The sequence below is a fragment of the Festucalex cinctus genome, chromosome 15, assembly GCF_051991245.1.
Source record: "Festucalex cinctus isolate MCC-2025b chromosome 15, RoL_Fcin_1.0, whole genome shotgun sequence".
Taxonomy (NCBI): Eukaryota; Metazoa; Chordata; class Actinopteri; order Syngnathiformes; family Syngnathidae; genus Festucalex; species Festucalex cinctus.
The window spans coordinates 22083419-22107720 of record NC_135425.1 but is presented as its reverse complement, the minus strand read 5'-3'; the positions used below and the strand labels follow the sequence as shown (position 1 = coordinate 22107720).

Sequence of the window (24302 nt, the reverse complement as noted above, 5' to 3'; positions counted from 1 at the left end):
AGCAAAAGAGTAATTAGGCAATTTATATAATTTATATAAAGAGAGAGATAGCAAGTAGATAAGTATAATAGTGAAGAAACGTGGGGGGAAGTGAGTGTGAAGGAAATCTGTGGGGGATTCAACATAACAATACACCAGTAAATGGTGACCTAAGCGAGATTATTATTATTATTATTAATTTATTTTTTTAAGAATATATTTCTATATTATTATTATTATTATTATTATTACTTTATAGCCTATGCATAATATAAATTCATATTCTATTTCGTAACCCATTATCCATACATATACATACATATACATATACATATATATACATATATACACATATACATACACATACATATACATATACCTACGTCAAATAATCACACAATGCTCGGCTCTACCAATTGTCAGTTAGAACAGCCAAGGGGTCGAGGTTGGGTTTCGGAATAGCTGGCCGTCGATATATAATTTATCAACGACCATCGAAGTCCGTTTACCCTCCTGTCTATTTTGTTTCATGATAGGAAACAGTACTTTTCGCCGCTCGTTTATCTCTCTTGGGAATTGATCATTCATCCCGAAAGATGTCCCTTTGAGCTCCCGTCCTTTACTTTTTACCAATTCTTTATGTTTAAAATGTTCGAACTTAGCAATAATAGGACGGGGCTTATTGCCCTTACGAGCTCCGAGCCGGTGTACACGGTGAAAAGAGATATTATTTACCGTCTCCTGTGGGATCTTTAGCGATGATGTCATGAATTTTTTTATCTCACCCTCTGGATTATCTGGAGAATTTTCGGATATACCTGAGAATATTAGATTTTCCCGCATACTACGGGATTGAACATCTAAGACCGTTTCCTTTAGCATTTTATTTTCCTTTTTAATCGTCTCCAACTCGGCTGTGACAGCGACGAGAGAGGAGCGTAGCTCGGAGTTATCGCATTGGAGATCGCTTACCTGTTGGCTAACGAATTCCAAACTTGCCTTTAATTCTTTGACGTCCTCGCGGATAAGACAGAGGACGTCAAGTTTTTTATTTATGGAATCCAGCATACTCACCGATACGTCGGCGGTTGCTAAATCGTCCGTGTCTGTTGACGAGTCATTTTTCCTTTTTTTTTTCGAAGGATTATCCCGACTGGCCGCCGGCTCATCCATCGCGCAGCTATAAAAATGATCGTCAATAAAACGTTCGAGGTCGTCCACACTGGATAATATTTCCGATCTTTCTTAGAAAAGAAAAAAATCGAATTTATCTAATCATTAAATTCGGGTTTAATTAGAAATATAAAGCTAATTCTATTTTAGCAGCAGAGCGCCGCCATGTTAGATTTTCCCAGTCTCGCTACCGGTCACGCGATAGTCACAGCATCTCGCGATATGTCATCCCAATTCCCTGACTGACTTCCATATTTATCTCCCCTCATCTATTGAAACTATGTCAGAACAATCAAGTGTGCATTGAACACACAATGAAGCATCACATGTATTGAGCAAAAGGAAAAAAAAAACATTTGTATCAGTTTCCGTTTTGCAGCAATTAGCCTTAGAATATAGCTAAGCTTCATAATTATTCACAAATCTATTTAGAATTCGATGAAAACACTGGGGGGAAAAAAGCTTGTTGCAACATGGCACTGGCTGATCTCTTATACTCTACTGCCACCTGCTGGCCGTTCTTTGTAACAACTACCATTGCTTTAAGCAACCTCTTCAGGTCAGAGGCTGTATCAAAACCTTCTTTATGTTTAGACTTAGACTTATACCTGACTTTATTGATCCCTTTGGGATGACTCCCTCTGGGAAATTTACATTTCCAGCAGCAATAAGAACAGGCAATAAAATAAAAAAATAAAAATTCAATCAATCAATAAAAAAAAAGTTGTTACACCAGAGCTTGAATTAGCAATAATAATAATAATAATAATAATAATAATAATAAAATTAATACAAATTCAATCAATAAATCAATAAATGAGGTTATTACACCAGAGATTGAATTAATAATAATAATAATAATAATAATAATAATAATAAAATTACGAATAAAGATTCAATCAATCAATAAACAAGTTTATTACACCGGAGATTGAATTAAATAAATCAAATTAAATTAAATACAGTGCAGTACAGTAAAGTGCCATATTTGTGAAGTGAAGTGCACTCTATCCTCCCCCATGCTCTAGCATAAACAACAAAAACAAAAACCATATATATACGTTTTTGGGACCATGGCAATATTTAAAATAGAACGTTTTTATACGTTTTGGGGAGCTAATGAGTTAAGTACAGAAAAATTATATAATTACAAAAAAAAAAATCCAGGTTTGTTTTCCTTATTCACTCACTGGGTGTAGCTGTGGATTTTCAGCGGATTGGGTTACTTTGACAAAGGTTTGGGCTCATTATTTTAACCTGGCAGATTGTTTTGACGATTGGATTTAGACGGGCTGAAGAGATGATACTGTTTTTGACAGTTTTCTCGTGTACTAGAGTTAAAGTAAATTTATTATAACTTGGGTTGTGTTAGGAAGGGCAACTGTGGCAACAGCCGGTCCATTTCTGAATTTGCACTTTTATTAGTAGATATACATTAAGCCAAATATTTGCAGTACATGGATGTGGTCGACCGGGGCATATTTTGACATTTCAGGCAACGGCGAATTATTACCCTCAGAGTTCGTCTGTTTGAGAATGTCTCTAAGTGTAACGTGTGTGTCCCAATACGAGCTGCAATAATAGAAATGCAAAAGGGTGCAAGGTTCACGCCGGGGTGGCGTCGTGTCAATTGGAGGCAAAAAAGAGAAAGGCACACTTGCTTGCTTGTCTTCTCCAGCGTGCATCGACGCAGGCTGTGACCTGGCGGTGCCTGGTAATTGGGATCAGATGAGTGGCAGCAAACGCTGGGCGACCCGGCTTCTCCGGGACCCGCGCTAACCTGGAAGCATTTATTTTATGGAAAAAGATGTTTAGTTAAAATGCGGCCCAGCCCCTCTAATGACTCTGCTCTCCTGGCCGTGTGATGGATACGACGTGCACACACACAATCATGCCGCCATCACCGGGCCCAGTGATGGATATGACTGGTGAAAGCTCTGAACGCCGCTTCCTGAGTTCTCCGCTTCCTTCCTCGCAGGTCCCGCTCAGTCAAGTTTCACTCTTGACTCGGGCTGGATTGGATTGCAGATTAACAGGCTTCCTGTCCAATGGCTTTGGCGGTGTTCATCTGCTTTATTTATGAGCGAGAGCTGATGCTATAGACCAGAGGATGAAGCGCAACAGGTTTGAGTTGAGGGACACGACACATTGTGGAAAGGATTATTTGTATGAGCCGATTAAAAATAGAAAAAGAAAAAAAAAACATAATTGTTGCTTGCACAATTAATTCCATGATCCAATTTCTTCTCCCTATACCAACTAAAGGAAATAATCTGCTCTCGGCTGAACTTGTGAGCATTATGCACTTTTTAAAAATTTATTTTGCATCAAATTCCTGCATCAAACTCTTTAAAATCCCACAAGACAGTGCCAAAGCCCTGACTAATATCCATCCATCCATTTTCTTGACCGCTTATTCCTCACAAGGGTCGCGGGGGCTGCTGGCGCCTATCTCAGCTGGCTCTGGGCAGTAGGCGGGGGACACCCTGGACTGGTTGCCAACCAATCGCAGGGCACACAGAGACGAACAACCATCCACACTCACACGCACACCTCGGGACAATTCGGAGCGCCCAATTAACCTGCCATGCATGTCTTTGGAATGTGGGAGGAGACCGGAGTACCCGGAGAAGACCCACGCGGGCACGGGGAGAACATGCAAACTCCACCCAGGAAGGTCCGAGCCTGGACTCGAACCGGAGACCTCAGAACTGGGAAGCGGACGTGCTCACCACTCGACTACCGTGCCGCCCCACCCTGACTAATATAAAAATAGTAATTGGTGTCAAGGAAGTGATAAATCTAGCCTAAGTTTATCCAAGGTTGTGTGCAGTTTATGGAGCGTATTCGCCATGTGTGAAAGTCATTTATTTTTAACTGTCATATTGTAGAATGAGTTTGAAATGAGAAAGTGTTTTAAAAAAATATTATCATTATTATTCAAGATCATGGTTTGTGCTGGCAGTTTGAACTTTTAGGGTTCTATTTTTGTAGACAGGCGGGTGTGCACTTTGCCCAAAAAAAAGAAAAGAAAAAGAAAAAAAAAAGAAAACAGAGACAGCAAAATTTCCATGCCAGGGCAAGGCTAGTTTGGTGACAAAACGTAGACTAGATTTTAGACTCGGTACAAGCAGGCCTAACTTGTGGCGCAGGTGGTATAATGCAATTTTGGTGAATTTGATCCAAGGCGCAGGCAGACAGATTTGGCGCTCCGCAGATGTGTGTGTGGTGGATGGAATTGTATTTCATTCTTAAATATGACAACAGCGTGGGACAATCCTTCTGAGTCACTGTAGTAATTAATTCATTGAATTATCATTATCTTAAAAATATGTTAATAGCAACTGGGAAGGGGGGTGAGGGGGGGTCCACACAATGTCAATGCGTAGGAATGAGAGGAGCCGCTTCAATTAGCCCAAGTCGGCTGCATTCCATTCCACAATGGTGTACCCTCTTTTATCTGTGCTAGGCAAGCATATTACCAAAAGAAAGAACACTCCATCCATGCGCACATGCGTTAGATTGTGCTTTGCGCTACAAAACAATTCACCAAGAAATGGTTATAATAGACTTGTTTTCATGGCAAACCACATCGTAGATAAGGTTACGAGGGAAAGGGCATAATGGTGAAACCACATAAATGTATGAGGGGTGCAACAGTAATCCAAAAAAATAAAAAAATCACAGATCAGTATGTGACTTGCATGGCCCCTTTTAAGGTTACGGTGTGGTTTTACATTTAGGGAACAAAATGTAAAATAAATTGTTAGTATTTTGCGTAAATTATTCTTAGTACTTAAACTCCATGTCAATAAAAATCGCCGAGTTTAAAAAATGCATTTTTTTTTTTTTTCGTGCTGCACCGGTCTTCACATTTCAAATGATTTGTCACTGTGCCAATAACATGTCACTATAACCATGACATCTGCTCACCAGAAGCTGAGCTGCATTGTGTTTGTTAACGGACCGGATGTGTGGTTGGAGCGCGAGAGCCAATTTCACTTTCTGTTCCTTACACCCAATATGATTTCCGTGGTCCAATCTTAATCATAAACTGCCCTTGCCATCGATCAATAGAAATTATGCTGGTTAAGAAGTTTTGAACAGAACTCAAGGAAGACTTGCGGCGAGATTTCGGGGGCATTACATCATGCTGTGTTTTGTTTTTTTTTTTTTTAAATTTAGGCTCGTCTTCATACAAACAGAAAGGAAAAAAGTTCCCCCAGCTATTGTGTCTATCAGTGTCCACCCTGCACTTCTCATCCTCTGCCCTTGATTACACTGGAGGTTGAGGGGGGTGTCGGGGGGGGGGGGGTCTTTTCAGCCACACGGAGATAGCAACATGGAGGGCACCGCTCGCCAGTCACTTCAGATCAGGCCGCGGGGAGGAAATGATGACGGACGTAAAGCTAAATATGTAATTCCTCCCATGCCGCTAATCATTTGAGATTGGGCCACTTTAGACTGAGGAAGGCTTTGTTCAAATGGAAGAGGCAGGAGGTGTGTGGAAGCAAAAAAAAGGGGGCCGTGTGGTCCCCACTAAACGTCAAGGGGAGTTACTGAGTGGACGACGCTCGCACACCAGACAAGACAGCAGCAATTCTGGGAATGACTGACGTGCCGAGTGCGGCGGAAGGAAACACTCTCGCCGCCCGCCATTAGTTTACCTGATTATTAGGATATCCAACTTCCTCCTTAAAGAGAATCTCAGTCAGCCGCAGAAAGTAAGCGCGTCCACCTGCGGCGGCGTGGGCCTAACCGCGCCGGAGCCAATTACATCTATAAATATTAATATTCTCATGCGAGCTGACTGAAAAAGGTCAGAGATGCTCTCATGAACATCAGATTCTTTTCAATTTAATTTGCATAAGCAGCCGTTTACGCACAACGCGTGTCCCCTTGGAGAGCTTTATTTCATATTCATGCGCTGATTGAAACCTCAATGACATCTTCTGGGTTGGCTTCACGCACTCGTTTGCACTCCAGAGGTGATGAGGGGAGAGAAAAGAGTGCGTGTGCGTCTTGTTGTAGGCTGGCGTCATGCTACTCTCAGATAAGTAATACAGAAATAGAGAAGTACGGAAAAGAGGATGATGGGAAGCTGTTGTGGCGACAACATGAGTGCAAATTGCCCTTTAATATGTCCCTACTTGCATTTTAACATGATAGCTTATACAGTATCTGAAATAGCGACACTGGGGACACAAAGAAAACCAAAATGTTCAGTATTTGTTTTCATGCTGAGAATTAGTATTGTAATTTTTAATCACTCATGTAGTTATCCATCCATTTACTATTAGGTGTGTTTAAAAAATTTAAATAAAATATGCAACTCTTACAGTGTACATGTTTACGGGTGAGTATTTTCCACATTTGAGTAAAACAACTTATAGATTCTATAGTATCATTTGTCTAATATTTATATATATATATATATATTTTTTTTTTTTTAATTTTTTTTTTAAGTACGCTTCAGCAGAGGAGCTAATACGTGCACTACTTGTGCACATTCTGACAATGAGAAGACCACTGCCACCTACTGTAGTGGATGTGGATATGCAATTACACTGTATTCAAGTACGGCAAAACGAACAAACAAACAAACAAAAACATGTTCACGAAGGTTACATGCGGGGTCTGCCCCCTAACGCTAACGCTAATCCAACAAAACTGGATGCAGCTCTGCTTACCCTTTAGCTTTGATGTGATCATAATGGTCATTGGTTGGAAATGGCTCTGGATCTCAGTTGAGCCTAGTTGGTCAGAGAGTCATGGAGACACTCGGCGAGGGTGTGGCTATTATGTAAATTAGCTGAATTGTGACATCATTGACCCACTTTCCATTATTTCCTATGGAAAAAAAAGTTGTGAAGTCTACATTACTTTCTTTTTAAAGGCAGGCTTCTAGTATACATCATATCTAGTAGTGGATTGTCAGATTGTGCAGGTGTACCTATTCAAGTGGCCAGTTGTATATACTGTAACTATCAAACATTTCCGTCCATGGTTTGTGTGTCACAGTTATCACAGAACACGTGTGGTTATCTTTCCTTCTGTGCACCAAAAGCAAATAAAAGTCCCTGCTATCAAATCCCCAAAAAGTTTGCTGAACTAATTTAGATTTGTATATTTTCCTGCGGAAGTGCCAAAGGACATGCCACAACTTCAATAAAGACGGAAGGCGCCCAGCGTGTCGTTTTTTTTTTTTGCGGTAAACATTCAAACCGAAAAAATAAAACCTAAAAAAAAAAAAGAGAACCCGTCTTCCACTTGATAAATGTCAAGCAAAATGAAGCTATCAGCTGAAAGCAATTTCCTCACGCTTGGCCTGCGCTTGTTGCGCCAGAGACGTGGAGATTTTCAGCCCTCCATCGATCATGAAGCCTCCGTTGCAGGCCAAGGTACACAATGCCCCCCGAAATTGCTGACATCTGGACACGGAATGGCTCGGAGAGCGCCGCCATTTCCCCGCGCGAGGCCGCCCGCGTCCCCCTTGCACCGACAAGACACTCCTTCGCTAAACTCTTGTTTATCCAACGACTCTCTGCTCTGTTTAGCCCATTAAAGCGAAAACCGCACTGAAGGACGCCGGCCTATTTCATTTTAACACCCTATCTTGAACAAAAGGGAACGCTTGATAGCATGAATCAATCACGTGTGAGGCCGCTGGACTGCACCCAAAATAAATAATATAAAAATAAAGACAAAACCACAGGAAGAGGAAAGCTGGAGTCTATGCTAATGGCTTCACTCCCATTCATACTACCTGACGACTTTTTTTTTTAAAGTGCAGTTATTTAAAAACAAAGCCAATATTAAAAGCCTCCCCTCCACCCTAATGGACCATTGTGGTGCCGACAGTCAGATCCGTGCACACAGGAAAAGTCCATTATCACTCAAACTAATGGAGGAGGAGGAAGGGGGGGGGGGGCGTATTCGACTTCAAACTGAAAGCGGAGAAAAAGAAAATAAGAGCGATCACGCACGCACAAACATGTACTACAAAGCGGTTTGGCTTTAATAGAGCCATCAATAATCATTTCGAGGAGAGAAGACGTGTGGTCAATGGTAGACATGCATACGCATTTTCCATCTTGAATGTGAAGCAAATGTTTAGCAACTCGATGATAATGTTGTCTGCTTTTGCCACCAGGACAAAAAAAAAAAAAAAAACGAAACCAAACAGCCAGTTGACATCCAGACGGGTGCGCTTGTTTTATATAAACAGACAGCCCTTGTGGCAAGAGGTTTGATGAGAAGGAAGCCCACAAATCCCATTAAAAAGCCATTCCTTCCCAGTGCTGTATTTATTTGAAGACGGCAAAAAGGAGTGAAGCAGGATGGATGATTTTTTTCTTTTTTCGCATCTTCACCAGTGATGTGGCAACAAAGTCTAAAACTGCTTGGGGTGTGATTACACAAAGACCTGGTAAAAAAAACAACAACAGAACAATGTCATAATGATCCCTCATTAACCGAGAATGAACAGAACATCTAACGATGTTGTACTTGTAATATGCATGCTACGCCGGTAGTTGGCGTAAAGAAATAACCATCCGCCCATTTTCTATTACGGTTGTCCACATTTGTATCGCAGGGGAGCTGGAGCCTATCCCAGCTGACTTTGGCTTCGAGGCACCCTGAACTGCCAATCGCAGGACAAACAACCATTATCTTACTCTATCAGGTCAATACATAGTACAGTACTCACAAAAAGTGAAAAAATGTGCTGCAATAATGTCTTTAACACACCAATAAACGTTCTGATTCAATTAGAATGGGAATTTAAACATATTTTGACATCATGATGAGACCAAGACAATGTCTAAGAACAGTATTTTGCCATTGCGAGACTTCAAAGATGTTGTCAGTGGAACTCATTCATTCTTAACTCATTCAAACCCAAAAACATGTAAACTCGTTTTTTTTTAATACTTTGTCCTGTACTCCCAAAAACGTATTTATACTGTTTTTACCTTTTTTTTTATGCAAGCACATACAGAAGGCTTTGATGCAACCTTCTAACATGAAGAGGTGGCTTAGAGCAATGGTAGTTATTTCAACAAACGGCCAGGATGTGGTAGCAGAGTATAAGAGATCAGCCAAGGCCATGTTGCAACAAGCTCTTTTACGCACTTTTTTTAAACAGATTTGTGAATAATGATGGAACTTAGCTATATTCTAATGCTAGACAGAATTGCCCTAGTGTTTTTATGACATATGAAGCTATATCATAAATCAAACTTTTCAAATGGGCATTATGACACGGTGGTCCACCATTATTGCGCATGTTTTCCCAGACGAACATTTTCGGTGTTTGCATATAAATGACAAATGTGTTGCTTCAGACTCCAAAACAACATTTTTTTTTAATCTATCTTCAGTTCATGTGAACACCCGCTTACATGTGAAACCGGCACATAAGTCCAAAACCTATTCCCACGGCGTCCATGTTTCTGTAGAATATCAACACAATGCGTCCTAAACATGTCCGCCTGTGGGTGTGACTGTGACAAAACGCTGACGTATTGAAACTAATAGCTGTGTGTGTGTCTCCTCACATTCAACTGAGCAGATCTTTGGTCTTGGCCGCGAGTTGTTTGTCAATGTCTGCTGTGATGTTGTCGAACATCTGCTGAACCTGCGAAGACAAAAAAAAAAAAAAAAAAAAAAAGATGTGACAGTTTTAGTCGCGCTCATGAAGATGAAACCTCTTTTGTTCTTCCTCCCTGCCTCGTACCTGTTTCTCCACAAGTCGGATGGTGTCCTCAGATTGCCTCTCCTTGGCCTTCTTCACTTGCGCCATCGCGTTTGAGCGAACTCTCCTCAGAGAGTCTTTGGCCTTGTTGCTGAACTGCTTGGCCGTTTTGGTGAGGTTCTCTCTGTGCTCACGTGTCACTCTGCAAGGGAGGAGACCAAAAAAAATGAGAGCAAAACAAACAGCAAAGTTTAATCCCTGGAACATAAATGAGGGGGTGCACATTTAAAAGCCACAGACTACTTTTCGGTCAGACTTTGCTGAAGTGTGATGATGATATTAAGCAGGCTTTTCCCGACCATGCAAAGATTTTCGACAATTTTTTTCCTAGAGAAGCAGCGAGCAACTCCGAGAGCGCTAACCTGCACCGAGGCTTGGATCATTTTCCTCAATTAAATCAGTTAACAGCTGCGTTCGAGTATCTTGATAACTAAAAAGCATTAGGGTACAATTTTAACACAATTTACTAGGGATAGGCCTATTATTTGGCATTTTGACAAATACCGTCCTCGGATTTTTTATGAATATGAAGGCCGATAAAGCTTGAATATCAAACAGCGGTGAATGCTTGCGAAAGTAGTGAATTTATTTTATAATAATGAGTTTACGTTTCTTTATGGTGTTCCACAGGGTTCAATTCTGGGGCCCCTGCTGTTTTTATTGAAGCCGCTGCCCCTTGGTTCCATTTTAAGAAAACACTGGTGGCTGTTTTAAAGTATAAACATAAAGTTGAGTGATGGGAGTCTATGCAATGCCAAAATAATCTGAATCGCTCCGATGTGGCTCACTGGATTAACAAAAACACAACAATCCATCATAGGTTTATTGTGCGCTATTCAAGTTGTCTCACACACAAAACATCCTTGTGTGGATATGACCTAACTCACCTTTCATTATACCTTTAAAACAAGCGCACGCCACAGTGCTAAAATCAGGCTGTTATTTGTTGAAAGTTTGTCGCTGCTATTTTACAAACAATCACTCCCCAAGGCTTCACTCCAGAACTGAAACATTCATCAACCCGACTTCGGCAATCACGTCGCTTGTTTTAATCATTCACAAAATTGGACTCGCCGTGTCATTCTGCTTCTTTGTCCTTAATTGCCGTTTTCTAGCCTCGTGGACTATTTGCAAACAATCCACGAGTAGCATCTATTTACCGCAAACAATACGCTCTAATTGCTGATTCCACTGCGAATCAACGGGCATCTTCTTCTTCTCTTTGCAAATGCAAATGGGGGCTCGGGAGAGTGCCGAGGCTGATTGGAGGGGGTGGGTGAGTTGTGGGAGAGCGGTCCGATACGCGTGTCCCTACTCCATCACACTAACACCTGCTGCTGCTGCATCCGCCAGGAAACATGCATGCACATAAAATAACTGGCTTGCGTTACATCTTATATGCAAATCTGCACAATACAAGGAGCAAAGGACTGTATGGAAAGACTCAAATTAATGGCTGGACACATGAAAATACTATGTTGGTTTTTGCAACAACAGTTAATGAAATATCATTTTGGAGGCTCTAGCTCATCATTGCAAAATTGCAAGACTTGTTTATCTCCCTAATATTAAGACTTTATTATTATTATTATTTTTTCTTCATTTTTTTTTTACACTTCAAATGTTATAACTTTATTTTATTTATTTTTTAACTTTGTTTCTATAAATATACTACTTTTAATAATACATTTTCATACAAATCTTGCAGTGTACATGTACAAGTTTCCTGAATGGTATTTTCTAAATTGAGTAAAAAAAAAAAAATCGTAACAATCGTCTTGTAAATTCATATCGGGATTAATCGGTATTGAATCGAATCGTGACCGATGAATCGTGATATGGATCGAAGAGTCAGGTACGAGGCAATTCACACCCCTAATAGGCAACATATTAATGTTTGACTGCCAAAAATGGCTTACTATGTAAAGTATCCCTTTAATTGTAGAGCTAAGTTAGAAATGTAATTAAAAAACATTAATAACGCAGATAGCGCAAATTTAAAAACTCCATTTACATATTTTTGGTTGGCAACCTGTCTTGACGCTTATCTGATGTGGCAAAACAGATTGCATCACTACATTTATTGTTCTAATAAAAGAACAACAAGTCAATATTTTCACATAGATGTTTTGCCTGGAAGAAGAGCAGATGGATGACAGAAAAACAGTGACACAACAAGGGAAAGTCTGGGTTTGTGCGTGCGTACGAGACTCACTTAGGAACAGCCACCTTGATGATTGTCCCGTCCACCTCAGGGTTGAGGTTCATGCTGCTCTCTCTCAGGGCACGGGCAGCTGCCGCCGTAGCCTGAGGCAACGCACACACCCAAGAACACGCACAAGAAAAGGTGGGGTGAATACAAAAATACAAATGAAATCAAAGCTACAACTGCAGGTTGTGGTCTTTCTTCCAGCTGGCAGTCATTAAGGTGTTCTGTATGCTGTGTGTGCCTGTGTGGCTGCCCGTACGTTGTGGAAGTGCCTTGGGCCACTGTCAGCGCCAAGTCCTGTGGGACAGAACTGAGAGGTTGCAGGGCAGGGCGCTGACCCCCAGTGACCCGACAAGTGAGTCTGCTTGCAACACGCACGTAAACACTCGCGCACACAAATGAGTTAGGACCACACTTTATTCTCATAAAATTGAGAGCATTTTCATTCTTTTTTGATATTACGTCATTCTCATAAAATATTTTCAAAAATAAAGCAAATGTAATATGTTTATTCTCTGACTACTTCTTTATTCATCTCAAGTATTGTTGTACATTTTTACCTTCACTCTCCAAATTTTTTGTAGTCATAAATTAGAACGTTGAACCTTATTGGGTTTTTTTTTTGTAATTATATAACTTCATTCTTGTAAAATATTCACAACAAATAAAATAACATTATTAATCTTTAACAATTTAACTTTATTTTCATAAAATTATGAACATTTGTAGATTTTTTTTTAAAAATAATTTCTTTGTCGAAACAAATTTTCGTCTTTTGTAGACTTAAAATCTGATCGGCTGGATCGGCCCATATTTAGCATTTTATGCAAAATCGGCGATCAGCTGTAATGTCTCAAATTGCCCGATCAATCAGTGATGTTATTGATCGGTTTGACAAAATAAGACACTACATGTTATATTTCATGTTTATCAGCATTTTTTGAAGCATTGCCCCCCCCCCCCCCCCCCCATGCATTTCAATTGACGTCAATTATATGTGGTTTGGGCGAGTCCCTATCACCGCGAATGCCTGTCGAGTAAATATACAAGTTTTTTAAATAGATATATTGGTCCATCTTAATCGACTTTTTCAAACTCGATCGCTGAATGGCCGAAAAATCCTGATTGCGTAAAGCCCAGCCTTTAGTCTTATAAAATGCAACTATTCTTGCAAATTAAGATATTTTCTAATAAATCTGCAACTTTTTCCACTAATACAACTCCCTTGTGTATTAAGTTTTAAATTTTGAAAATACCACCATTAAATTGTTTTTTTTTTAAAATTAATACGTTTTTGTAAAATTGCAACATTAGTCTCATAAAATGGCGTCTTTATCATAATTTTTTTTCCCTCTGAATAGTTCAACTTGGGGTTTTTTAGTCTCATACGTATTTGTAAGACTATTCTCATATTATTTCTCTTTTTTTCCGACTGACACAAATTAGTTCGTTAGTGTTCTCTTTGCACTCCAAATTCTGTCATGTGATCCACGAGTGGAATCATTCTGTATGAAATCAGCACAGGCTCTTGCTGCTCATTCTTGTCTACCTGCTGCGGTTGCATCAGTGCCAACAGCCATAAATGCACCTGAGTGTGCAGTTACTACAGGCTGAGCTAGTCGAGTGATTAGTGTTGTGATCTAAACTGCAGAGAGAGAGATCCCTCGTTCAGGAATGGCCTCATTAATGTCAGCCTGATTGGACATCAGATAGCCTTAAAATCTGGCATCCTGCATGACATTTGTAGGAGAGTATTGGGGAAAAAAACAAAAAAAAACAAAAACGAGCTGAACTCAATCTTGACAATGATCATTTGGACGCAAAATGGCATTACTGAGATATGTAAACATTTTACCAGATGCTGCACTTTGCATAGAGGAGAAAGAAAAATCCCTTGAAAAGAATTTAGCTGCATGACAATTCCCTATGCTGAGCATTCCAAAGAGTTTAAAAATGCATGAAAAATGTGCATATCCTTTTTTTTTTTTTTTTTTATCCTCCCTTCTCTCCTTTCTGGTGTTTTCCATTGGGGGAAGAAATGGCAGTGAGATTAAAGGAACTTATTTGTGTGCATTGAATTAATTCATTCAGCTCTTGTTTCTCCTCTTGCTTCAATCGCCCAGAGAGCGCAGACCTCTGCTTGCTCTCTTGGAGCGGCGAGTGATCGATTCGGCTCATACATATGTTTGAGTGTTCTCAGCATCATATTCATCACCGCTTCCGTGCTCATGACGGCCATTTCATTCGCGTGAAAAGCCAAACCGGAATCTTTCGGGTCAGGTTCTCGTTAATATGTAAGTGGGGATGGTGGAGGGGGGTGGGGGGGGAATTACACTGAAGTTTCACATCAAACGGAGGCGGCCCTCGTTCGAAGCCAAGGAGTGAGCGGAAAGGAATGCCAGTTGCTGTCCGCCTGCGCGTACGAGCGCTTTGGTGATGCTCACCTACGCACAAAACACAGGCCTGCTGCTTGTTAATGAATGACTGGAAAACAATTGAAGGGCATCTGGAAGGCAAAGTAATGGATCGGCGTCATTATAAGCCTATTAAGCTCTGGGCACGGCGGCCTCACCTCTGTGTGCGACGTGCACGCCAGAGAAGCGCGTGTGTTGTGTGTCTGCTTGAGCGTGCGTGTGGTCTGCGGTTAAGAGTCACTGCTAAGAAACACTTACCAGAGGACCACTCGCCGGGGGCACTTGTGGCTAAAAATGCACAGCCCGCCACTGAAAGGCTCCCCAAATTCGATTCTAAGCCCGCTACTCGGCATCCTATCCCCTTGGCTGTCAATCTCTGTTGGTGTTGGATGAGGTTGAGGTCAGGGCTTTCATATTTTTGCTATAATGAAGTGATTTCCAATAGTGATGGGTGAGAACCGATACCAGGTAGCGGTACTCGTGACGGTGGCTGATACCAGTGTCGGTCACCCTCTAGTGGCTGTTTTACAATCAGGAACTAGAATTTAGAGGAATAAAAAATTGCCATTAACTTCATGCAAATTTAAGGAAAAATATTACTTTGGAATTTATAGGTCTTCCTTTAAAGGGATTACACCACGGTATTTTAAGCCTTAACAACAGTTAATTATAGGCATATAATAATTAAATCTTACCTTTGACACCATTATGATGTATTTTTTTTTATTTTATTAAATATTGGGTGTTTTGCTGGTTAGTTTTCTAACACAGAAGTAAAACGTCCGGTTCAGTAAAACCCTGCCTCTCCCCATGTGATTGCCGCGCCCCCGGCAAGCCGACTGCAGTCTGCTGGTGGAGATCTGCGTTTAAGCACTCCTCTGAATGCAAGCCATCAATTCTTCAATAAATATTTGAAACTAAACGTCTCCTTGCGCAAGAAATCGTGGAGGAGGAGGAGAGAAGAGGGGAAAAGAAGGGGCTGTAGGGGTGGCTGAGCTGTCTTGAACCGGGGACTTGCTGCTTACAGAGTGAACACACTAACCACTAGGGGTGTTAAAAAAAATTCGGCGATATATCGCGATACTACATCGCGCGATTCTCGAATCGATTCAATAATAGGCAAAACCGATTTTTTTTTTTTTTTTTTTTTTTTTTTTTTTTTTTTTTTTTTTAGGATTCACACCTTAAGCATGGAAGAATGTTATATGAACGAAACATTAAGCCTTAATATTTTAGTTTAATGCTGTTTAAACATGAAACAGATTACAACCTCTATAAGACTGAAATTTCAGATAAATAAATAATACATTTTCATATAAATCTTACACTCTACAAGCTTACTGATTAGTATTTTCTAAATTTGAATGAAAAAAATCGCAACAATCGACTTAGAAATTCGTATCGGGATTAATCGGTATCGAATCGAATCGTGACCTGTGAATCGTGATACGAATCGAATCGTCAGGTACGAGGCAATTCACACCCCTACTAACCACTATACCATTCTTTCAGTTCGGTCCAACAGAACCGTGGAATTTTAAGAAAGCAATGTACTACTTTCCTATTGGCTTTGGCGCTATTCTGTGGCATCTTACAGCATTTTCAAGGTGGCACAAAAAAATGCAAATATGTGACTTTTATAGCAAGTTGCTGGATATAGTATAAACAAAACCTGAATAAGTACATTTACTGTATGAATAGAAAAAAAGTCAAGGATTTCTTTCCTTACTGTTTTTCATTTGAGTGTTTATTTGCATATACAAATGTTTGCTGCAATCATAACAATCGGTTAGTGATCGACTACTGTGCATTCCGACTTAGAAATATGCGCGACGTCGCACCCGTAGGAAAGGAACAAATTCTATTGTTTAAATATTAAGTCGCATTTCCATTTGCATGATTTTAGTGAGCTCATTTAAAGTTTACATTATTAAACAGTGTTGCTTTAACTGTTCAACTTCATAACAAGGCAGGAGTTCTATTTTGAGGTAAGTGAAAAAGAAAAGGCAATACATGATTGTTTAATGTTAATTGCACTTTAAAAAAAGCACTTTGACTTTCCAGACCACCAGTCTAGAAAAGTCTGGACACTATAAGCTTACTGGATGAACCAGAGCTGCGATTAGTACAGTGTTGCATCGCTGAAGAAGGAAAGGAGGGGATGAAAAAAAAAAAAAGGAAAGAAAAAATAATTCATTCCTTCCTAACCTGGGGGTAAGATGAGGTCATTTCCTATTCAGTGACAACGTACACACAGACCTATCTACATATCAGCACACACACAGTTCAAGTTCTCGGTGCTATCTTTCACTCCAGAACAAAGGGCTCCTCGAGTGATCCATCAATTAGCATATGAGACCAAGTTGGCGTGAGGCGCTAAGGTCGGGTTTCATTTATGTCTGCTCTGGCTCGACTTCAAGCCTCAGATTATTACCTCTTCCAAGTACGAAAGAAACAAGGCCAGGGGTGCTGTTTTGACTGCAGTTTGTTTGTCTGTTCGTCAGCGGGATTATGCAAAAACTATTTAATCGATTCCCAAGAAAGTTCGTGGAGTGCTAGCACATGTTTCGGAAGAATCAATAAAACAATGGCAGAATTAATTAGAATATAAATTAAAATACAATGAATGTTTGCCAATTAAGAAAGGATTTACATTTAAGATCCTCGTAACTGACACATTGATACAGTGTCATTGCATTTACTCAGTATCTATGCCAAAAAAGCACATAAACAACTATATGAGTGTTGGACAAAGACAAAATGCATGTAAACAATAATAAATTAAGAGGTCTAAACACTGTGAGTACCAGAAGCGGGCATTCCATCAAAAAGTCAATGACGGATGCCCATTTTGTTGACAACTGATGGGAAACTTTTCAAAAATTGACAAACTTAGAAGTGGGTTTTCATCCATCAATGTATTCATCAATCCGTCAATAAATTCTTCAAGCCGTCAATGACAGATTGACGAATGACTGACGCCCACCTCGAAAGATGGCTACGCAATCGACGTATGACCGATTGATGGTTCGGCTTGAAATATTGACGGATTAACGATGACGGATATGTGTCCCGACTGTTGACGATTGCCGAATGACGGATGCTCATAATTTGTTGACGCACCCACCTCTGGTTAGTATCACATTCAGGCCGTATTCAATGGCCATTCTGGAAGCCCAGAATGAAAAAAATATATTTACGGATGGTCAAACAGACAAGTCACACGTCCTCTGAATTTAAAAAAATTTTTTAAAAAAAATAAAAATAAAAAAATAAGGCAACCCCTTCACTTACGTTCTCTTCTGTGAACCAGGAAGTACCCTAGCCAACACATACACTCGTACTAGTAAAAACAACTTGTGTTTGTTAGTGTTGCTGGTTTGTGAGTGATGGTCTTACCTCGGGGTAGCTGCTCATATTGACCATAATGAGCTGAGGGGATTTCATGGAGACTTGGCCAAGCTGGTTGAGAGGAAACTTCCCATCTGGGGTTGACACCACAATGTGGTCCAGTGCACCTATACAGTACAACAGGGTACATGTACACAGCGTCAATCCTATACATTTGCACTGTCAACATTATTACTATATAGTTTATTTGATCCCACAAACAGAGTTGCGAACACTCGTCATAAACAGCTGCAATTTTTTAAGCCGAATCACAAATCAACCGGCCAGCTAGTGACCAATAACAAATATGGCTCAAGAAAATGCATTTTGGTTATTTTTATGGGCACCTCTCCTTCCTTCAGTAATGAGAGAAGCAAAAGGTGTGTTGACCATGACCCCCTCATTCCCCTTTCCTTACATCTGGCTAACCTCAGACGCAGTTGTTTCCTTCTCGTCCACCTCTGCCTTACATCACTCTGTGCCTGCTTAGGCTGTGGTGGTTGCAACCCATGACGCTGCTGGTGGTGTGTGCGAGAAAAAAAAAAAAAAAATGAGATGACAGTCATTTTCTTGATGCGATTGTTTCATCATTTGATTTGAATCCGTAGCTATGTGACCTTCTGCCTGTCCGACTTTGTTACTTATACCTTGACGATGCGCACCTACACATCTGTTCGCATTTACACTGTGCCAGACAGGCGGCCATTTTTTTTTTTACCAGGAGAGCCAGAGGTAAAAGATCTGGCAGGAAGAATATCAGAAAGCTCAACCACATTGCTTAACGTGGGAAAACATTTATGATTATGACAAAAACTTGGGTTTAGCCTTTGACAAGCATGATGAATTTTCAGGAGATTGATTATTCACATTGATCAAATTGATTTTATGTACTATAATGATTTCAGTTTGTTCACTTTAAAAGTATCCATTACTGAATAGGGTATTAATGGAATAAAACCTCTGTATATTATTATTATTATTATTTTTCATTCTCTTGGTTCACTCTTAAACAATAAATCATGTTTTTTCACATTTGGAAATAAAAACTGGAAACTGCAACTCTGGAAGAAAGGGGGGACATTATGCTACTTGAATAAAGTAAAAAAAAAAAAAAAAGTGTAATATGATGAGAAAAACATTTTTAAAAAAACATCAATTTTGCAAGCTAAAAGTTAACTGTTTAAGGTTATGGAATTTTACTAGAATAAAATAATATGATGGGAAACACTTAATTTGACAATAATAAAGTGAAAGAATAAAGTTGAATTTTCTTATGAGAAAAAATAAAGAAATAAGAAACAAGTCCGACTATTAAAAGAAAAAAGCTTTTTGTTCAGAGTGAAGCTGCATTTCTCAAGAGAAACGTCATTATTTTGGGAGAACGCCGCTGTAACATGATCATACATTTATAATTGTATTTATGAGGACAATGCGGACTGGTGAACTATACATTTCTGAAATAATGAATGACATCATTAAGCATTTCCTTCTAGTAATCCCCACTCCATGACAGGTGTTACATTGAACATTTCTTGTTTATGCTTTAGGTTTTTATAGCAATTATGCCACACTTTTTTAAGGTCTTAAAAAATGCTTTTAAAACAACACAAACACTTGAAAGAGTAAGAGCAATGGATAATACTGAAATATTGTGCAAATAGTATAACATACAGTAACAAGTCCAATAAAAAAAATAAATAAATAAAAAATACAAAATAAAGTGCTACCGTGTTACCACAAAAACTGAACTGCAATATAGAGGGGGATTACTGTACTGTACTTTCAAGTCACTTTGCACTGATTTAGTATCCAGTTACTTTATAGTATAACCTCAATTCATTTCATTTATCTGCCAATTTAAATCATTTGCATTTCTGGGGATGCATACAATAGAGATTTAATGATAGCGTTTCACGTTAGCTCAATATAGGACAACTATCGTAGATTTATGGAGGTTTCCTATGATCATAATAAAAGGAACCGTAATCCAGATATACAACACAAACTGTTTGAGGAAAGTGGCAACAAATGCATTTTAGTGTTCCGATGCCATCAAACTCGTTAAGCCAAATCAAATTACAGAAACGCTTGTAAAATATGCAAAATAGTCATGAATGGAACAAGAAAACAGCAAGGACAAAACAAACCTAAGTTCTACACATTTTCAGCAAGTATTCGTTACGTGTCACTATAAACCTTCCAGCTCTTTCTTCTTTTTGAAGGCTTGCGACTGACTGAAGGATGACCGCCTCAAATACAGTACATGCATTTCCCGACAAGTCAAACTAATCCTTCAAAGTACCGATGCTACATGGAAGTTTCCCTGGAAACGCCGCTTTGACCGCAACAACGCCACGGATGTTCTCTCTCCATCCATCTCTGGCTTTCTGCACACTTTCATACAGTTAGATCCACACTTACTCCTGATTAAATCCAGATGAGAAATTTGTCGGACACACACACACTTGTGCACAAGACGCACACGCACGCTTCGGACAACTGACGTCATTCCATTCCGCCATCTCATCCCTGCTGTCAAACCTAAGTCCTGCTGCCTCCCTGGATTACTGTGCAGCTGGACAGAAGAGAGGCGGACGGACAGATGGATGGATGGAGGAATGGAGGAAGAGGAAGCAGATGGAAATTAGAGTTCTTTGTGCTTTGAACTGACTTGTAATTGAAAATGTTTGAGCCAGAATATGAAAGGAAGAAGGGTGGTCAGGGGAAAGACAAATATGAGCTTGGAATAATATTAACTCGTACATAAATACTGAGACCATATATGGATGGTTTTTCTTCTATTGCTACTTAAGCACATGCAAAAGCAACACATGGCACTGTAAGCTATAAAAAAAAAAAAAAAGACATTTAAATATTGCTAAGTTAAAGAAACATACAGTACAGGATGCCCTGGGTTTAAGACAGTGCCTTAACTCAAATTGATACGTACTGTTAAAAGCAGGGTCTTCCGTTTTCACTCAGGAAAATGCACTATATACAGTAAATACAGTATGTATACCCATGAACTCCTTCTCAAACTACACCTCTGGGCTTCTGTTAATGTGTGGTGGTGATTTTTTTTCCAAAACCTCCACCCCTCCAGCCTGTATTTTGCCATTTTATGTTTGTTTTGTCAACAGCAGGACGTTTGTGTGGACAGGCAGTTGTTTACCCCTCCAGCCAATCACAGAGCGGGGGGTGGCGGGGGGCGTGTCACTCACTATAGGCAGAGGCGGGCCGGGCGAATTTGTCGGCTGCATGACGTCACTCCCGCCGCAACTTGACATCGCGCAAGATTTTTTATTTTTTTTTTCACTCATTCACTCACTCACTCACGAAATGTAAGCTACATGGTCTCCCAGGCGTAGAAGTGAACCCACGCCAACCGGCACCGAAGGCAAGTGACGGTTCCACTCCTCCACCTGGAGCCAGCACCTGTCAGCGATCGCCGAGTGCGGTCAGAGACAGGGGGCGTGAACGTTGAGCTCGTGTGGGTTGAGCCATGGGAGGGGTCCATTTTGAATTGTTTGTTTACAAACAGAAACGGTTTGTTTACAAACAGAAATGGTCAAAACTCCGGACCTCAACTTTAAGTCAGCATATATAGTCTATGAAAAACCTATGCTAATGCAGGAGTAAAGTCATAAATGCAGTAAATATTTTCATGAAACATTCCTAGGCCATAAAAAACAAAACAAAGTCGCATGACACCACTGTGCAAACTTGTTCATTCACCATTCGTACCTTTGAAACGTAGCATAATGGGAAGGGACCTTGGGAAATTTTATTTTAACGACATTTAACAAAATGGTGAACAAATCCTTTCTTTATGATGCAGATGATAATGTGTCAAACTGCAGCAGTATAGCGCCAACTACTGCCAAAGAGGACGTGCTCCATGTCAGATTTTTTTTTTAAGTATCGGTGGATATTCACACTCATATTCACACCTATGGACATTTTGAATTTTGAATGAACCCAACATGCATGTTTTTGGGATGTGCGAGAGAACTGGTACCTACAAAAATCTACATGCAAAGTCAACACCGGTACCCAGAGCCAAGATTCAAAGCTCAAACCTCAGATCTAATGAGGCAGACATGCTAACCATTACAATACAGCGCTGCGGCTGAAATGCTTATTTCGAACCTGATTAGAACTAGCTCCATCCGCCCATTAGGCCTGCCATTTCATCCCCCTACGACCCTCATCCCAAACTAAGCTACCATCTTTCCAGGCCGGAGGCACCAGGTCATGACCTGGATGTAGTTGGGGAAATGATGGTCACACTTGGGGTCAAGGCCATATGCAGCAATCCATGATGCAAACAAGGTGTGTGCATTTTTAAGTATGAATTAAAAGTATTTTGTGGTAATTTAGTTCCAAAAGCAGCTGAATATGATCACATATTGTGTATATAAAATTATGAGTTAGAGATGAGAATATGGAGGTGATATAATACCGGGTGACGTTCTGATGCTGAGGTTGCGCGTGAAGTCGTCTTTGAGCACATTGACGACCGCCGTCATGTCCTCCTTCAGTTCATCCAGACTGATGATGTCTTCCACCAGGGCGGTGTTAATATTCAGCTTGGCCGCTTGTCCCTTCGCCTTGGCTAGGAAGAGGATGAGAAAGACCGTTCAGCGAGACACACAGCCCACAAGTCACTCCGCAGCCCACAGTCACCTTTAGCCTTCTTGGTGGCATAGAGTCGGGCACACGCGGCAGGGTGGCACGGGCTGATGGGAAGCAAAGTCGGGGTGCTGAGCTTTGTGGGGACCACGGGGGCACGCATGAGCGGTCGCACCAGGGACCGAAACAACAGCGGATGCAGTCGGCTCAAATGATTCGCCGCCATGACTAAAAGAGTAAACATACAAGCAGAAGCATAGTTGTAATATATACAGATACGGTTCATATCTGCCAATGTTTTATTCAGTGCCAATATGCAATGCTGATTTTTAAATAAATACCAGGAAAGAACATAATAGCATCCTAAGCATCCACAAGAGGCCTTATACAAAAATATAAGCATAAGAACTTCACTTTTCTAGGCCAAATGTAATGAAACTGGATCCGACCTAAATGGAGTTTTTTTTATTTTTTTTTTTATTTTTTTTTAAATCCCCTCATCCTGCAGACCACAACAAATTCGGCCCAAATTGGAAGAGACGGAAAAACGATATACTGTAATTAGATTTTTTTTTTCCAATTCAAAACCGAGTAATTTTTACATTTTAATTGATGCTTATGTAAATTAAAAATACATTTATTTCAGAATACAAACATCCTTGGAAGATCACATATCAAACAAATAAGATGATGAAATCTCACACAATGAGTAAACCAAAATCTAAATCACAAATTATTCTTACCGTTAATTCATTAGAGCACGACAGTTTCATGTATTTTTTTTTTCTTTATTTAAAATATGGAATTAATTGATTTAATTACTAAATGTATATGTTTTAATGTATCAAATAAATTTGTGTGTGGTGGCAAAAAGTAAGATCTTTGTAAGAAAAGTGAATAACAATGCAAATAACACACATTACTCTGGAAAATAAAAAAATCTGTAACCGTGAAGAAAGCTGAACACAGACAAATAAACCAACGGATGTGCTGCTTCCCAAAAAAAAATAAGACAATAAATTCCATGACAGAGATTAAAAATCAAGGAGATAATATCAATCTTTTAGTTAAAAAAAAAAAAAAAAAAAAGAAGCTCTAAAAATATGTGCACTGTGACCTCAGTTCTATTTTTGTCTTATCAAATTTGAGGGCTAGCGTGTGTTTTAGGCAATAAAAAGTGGCAATAGCCCATATCAACCAGTAGGAGGTAGACAAACATCTTGTACAAGCACTATACAGCCAGTCATTTCTCCCACTGAAGCACATATGCAGTGCTGATGTTTGGGGATTCCGAAAGGGGAACCTCCCAGTGCATTCAGTGAACACTTACACCAGGCAGTCCAGCCCCCTCTGACTTTATTATGGACTCACCACCTCCCACCATGCAGACTGAACTGTGCTGCTGAACCTTAGAGTGTGCACAAGTACAGACAAACACTGGAGTAACAAAAGACCGAAGACACAAGCAGACTAAAGCCTGTCTTTCAATGTCACTGGCTGTGAAGAACTCTTCGTGAACTTATAGGGGAGAAGCATACCACGGTGCTGGATCAAAAAAAAGAATGTGGCGTTTTATACTGCTATGATAAATGAAGAATTTGGAATAAAAGTCAGTGGCATGCAGATGCACTGCAATTGGCAGAGTGCACTTCATGTCAATGTTGACTCTTTTTGTCATCTATCCAATCAAAAATGCTACAATTTATGTTTTTTTTTTTTTGTTTTTTTTTTTTTAAATAAAAGTGGT

General features: G+C 39.9%; 1 protein-coding gene across 7 annotated transcripts in view; it reads right to left on the bottom strand.

Moving 5' to 3' along the window:
- Nucleotides 1-24302, bottom strand: part of mrrf (mitochondrial ribosome recycling factor) — a 42754-nt gene that overhangs the window by 17091 nt on the left and 1361 nt on the right. For 4 of the 7 annotated variants that reach the window (XR_013278639.1, XR_013278640.1, XM_077496719.1 and 1 more), the window contains exons 3-8: nt 22610-22783; nt 22386-22538; nt 17933-18051; nt 12126-12217; nt 9893-10052; nt 9714-9793 (exon numbers count right to left, since the gene is read on the bottom strand). Coding sequence is in view for 5 of the 7 variants with exons in the window: in XM_077496719.1 (XP_077352845.1) it covers nt 9716-9793; nt 9893-10052; nt 12126-12217; nt 17933-18051; nt 22386-22538; nt 22610-22783 (776 nt within the window). In the remaining 2 variants the exon portion in view is untranslated. The other 3 variants (XM_077496721.1, XM_077496718.1, XM_077496722.1) reach the window with 3 other exon arrangements.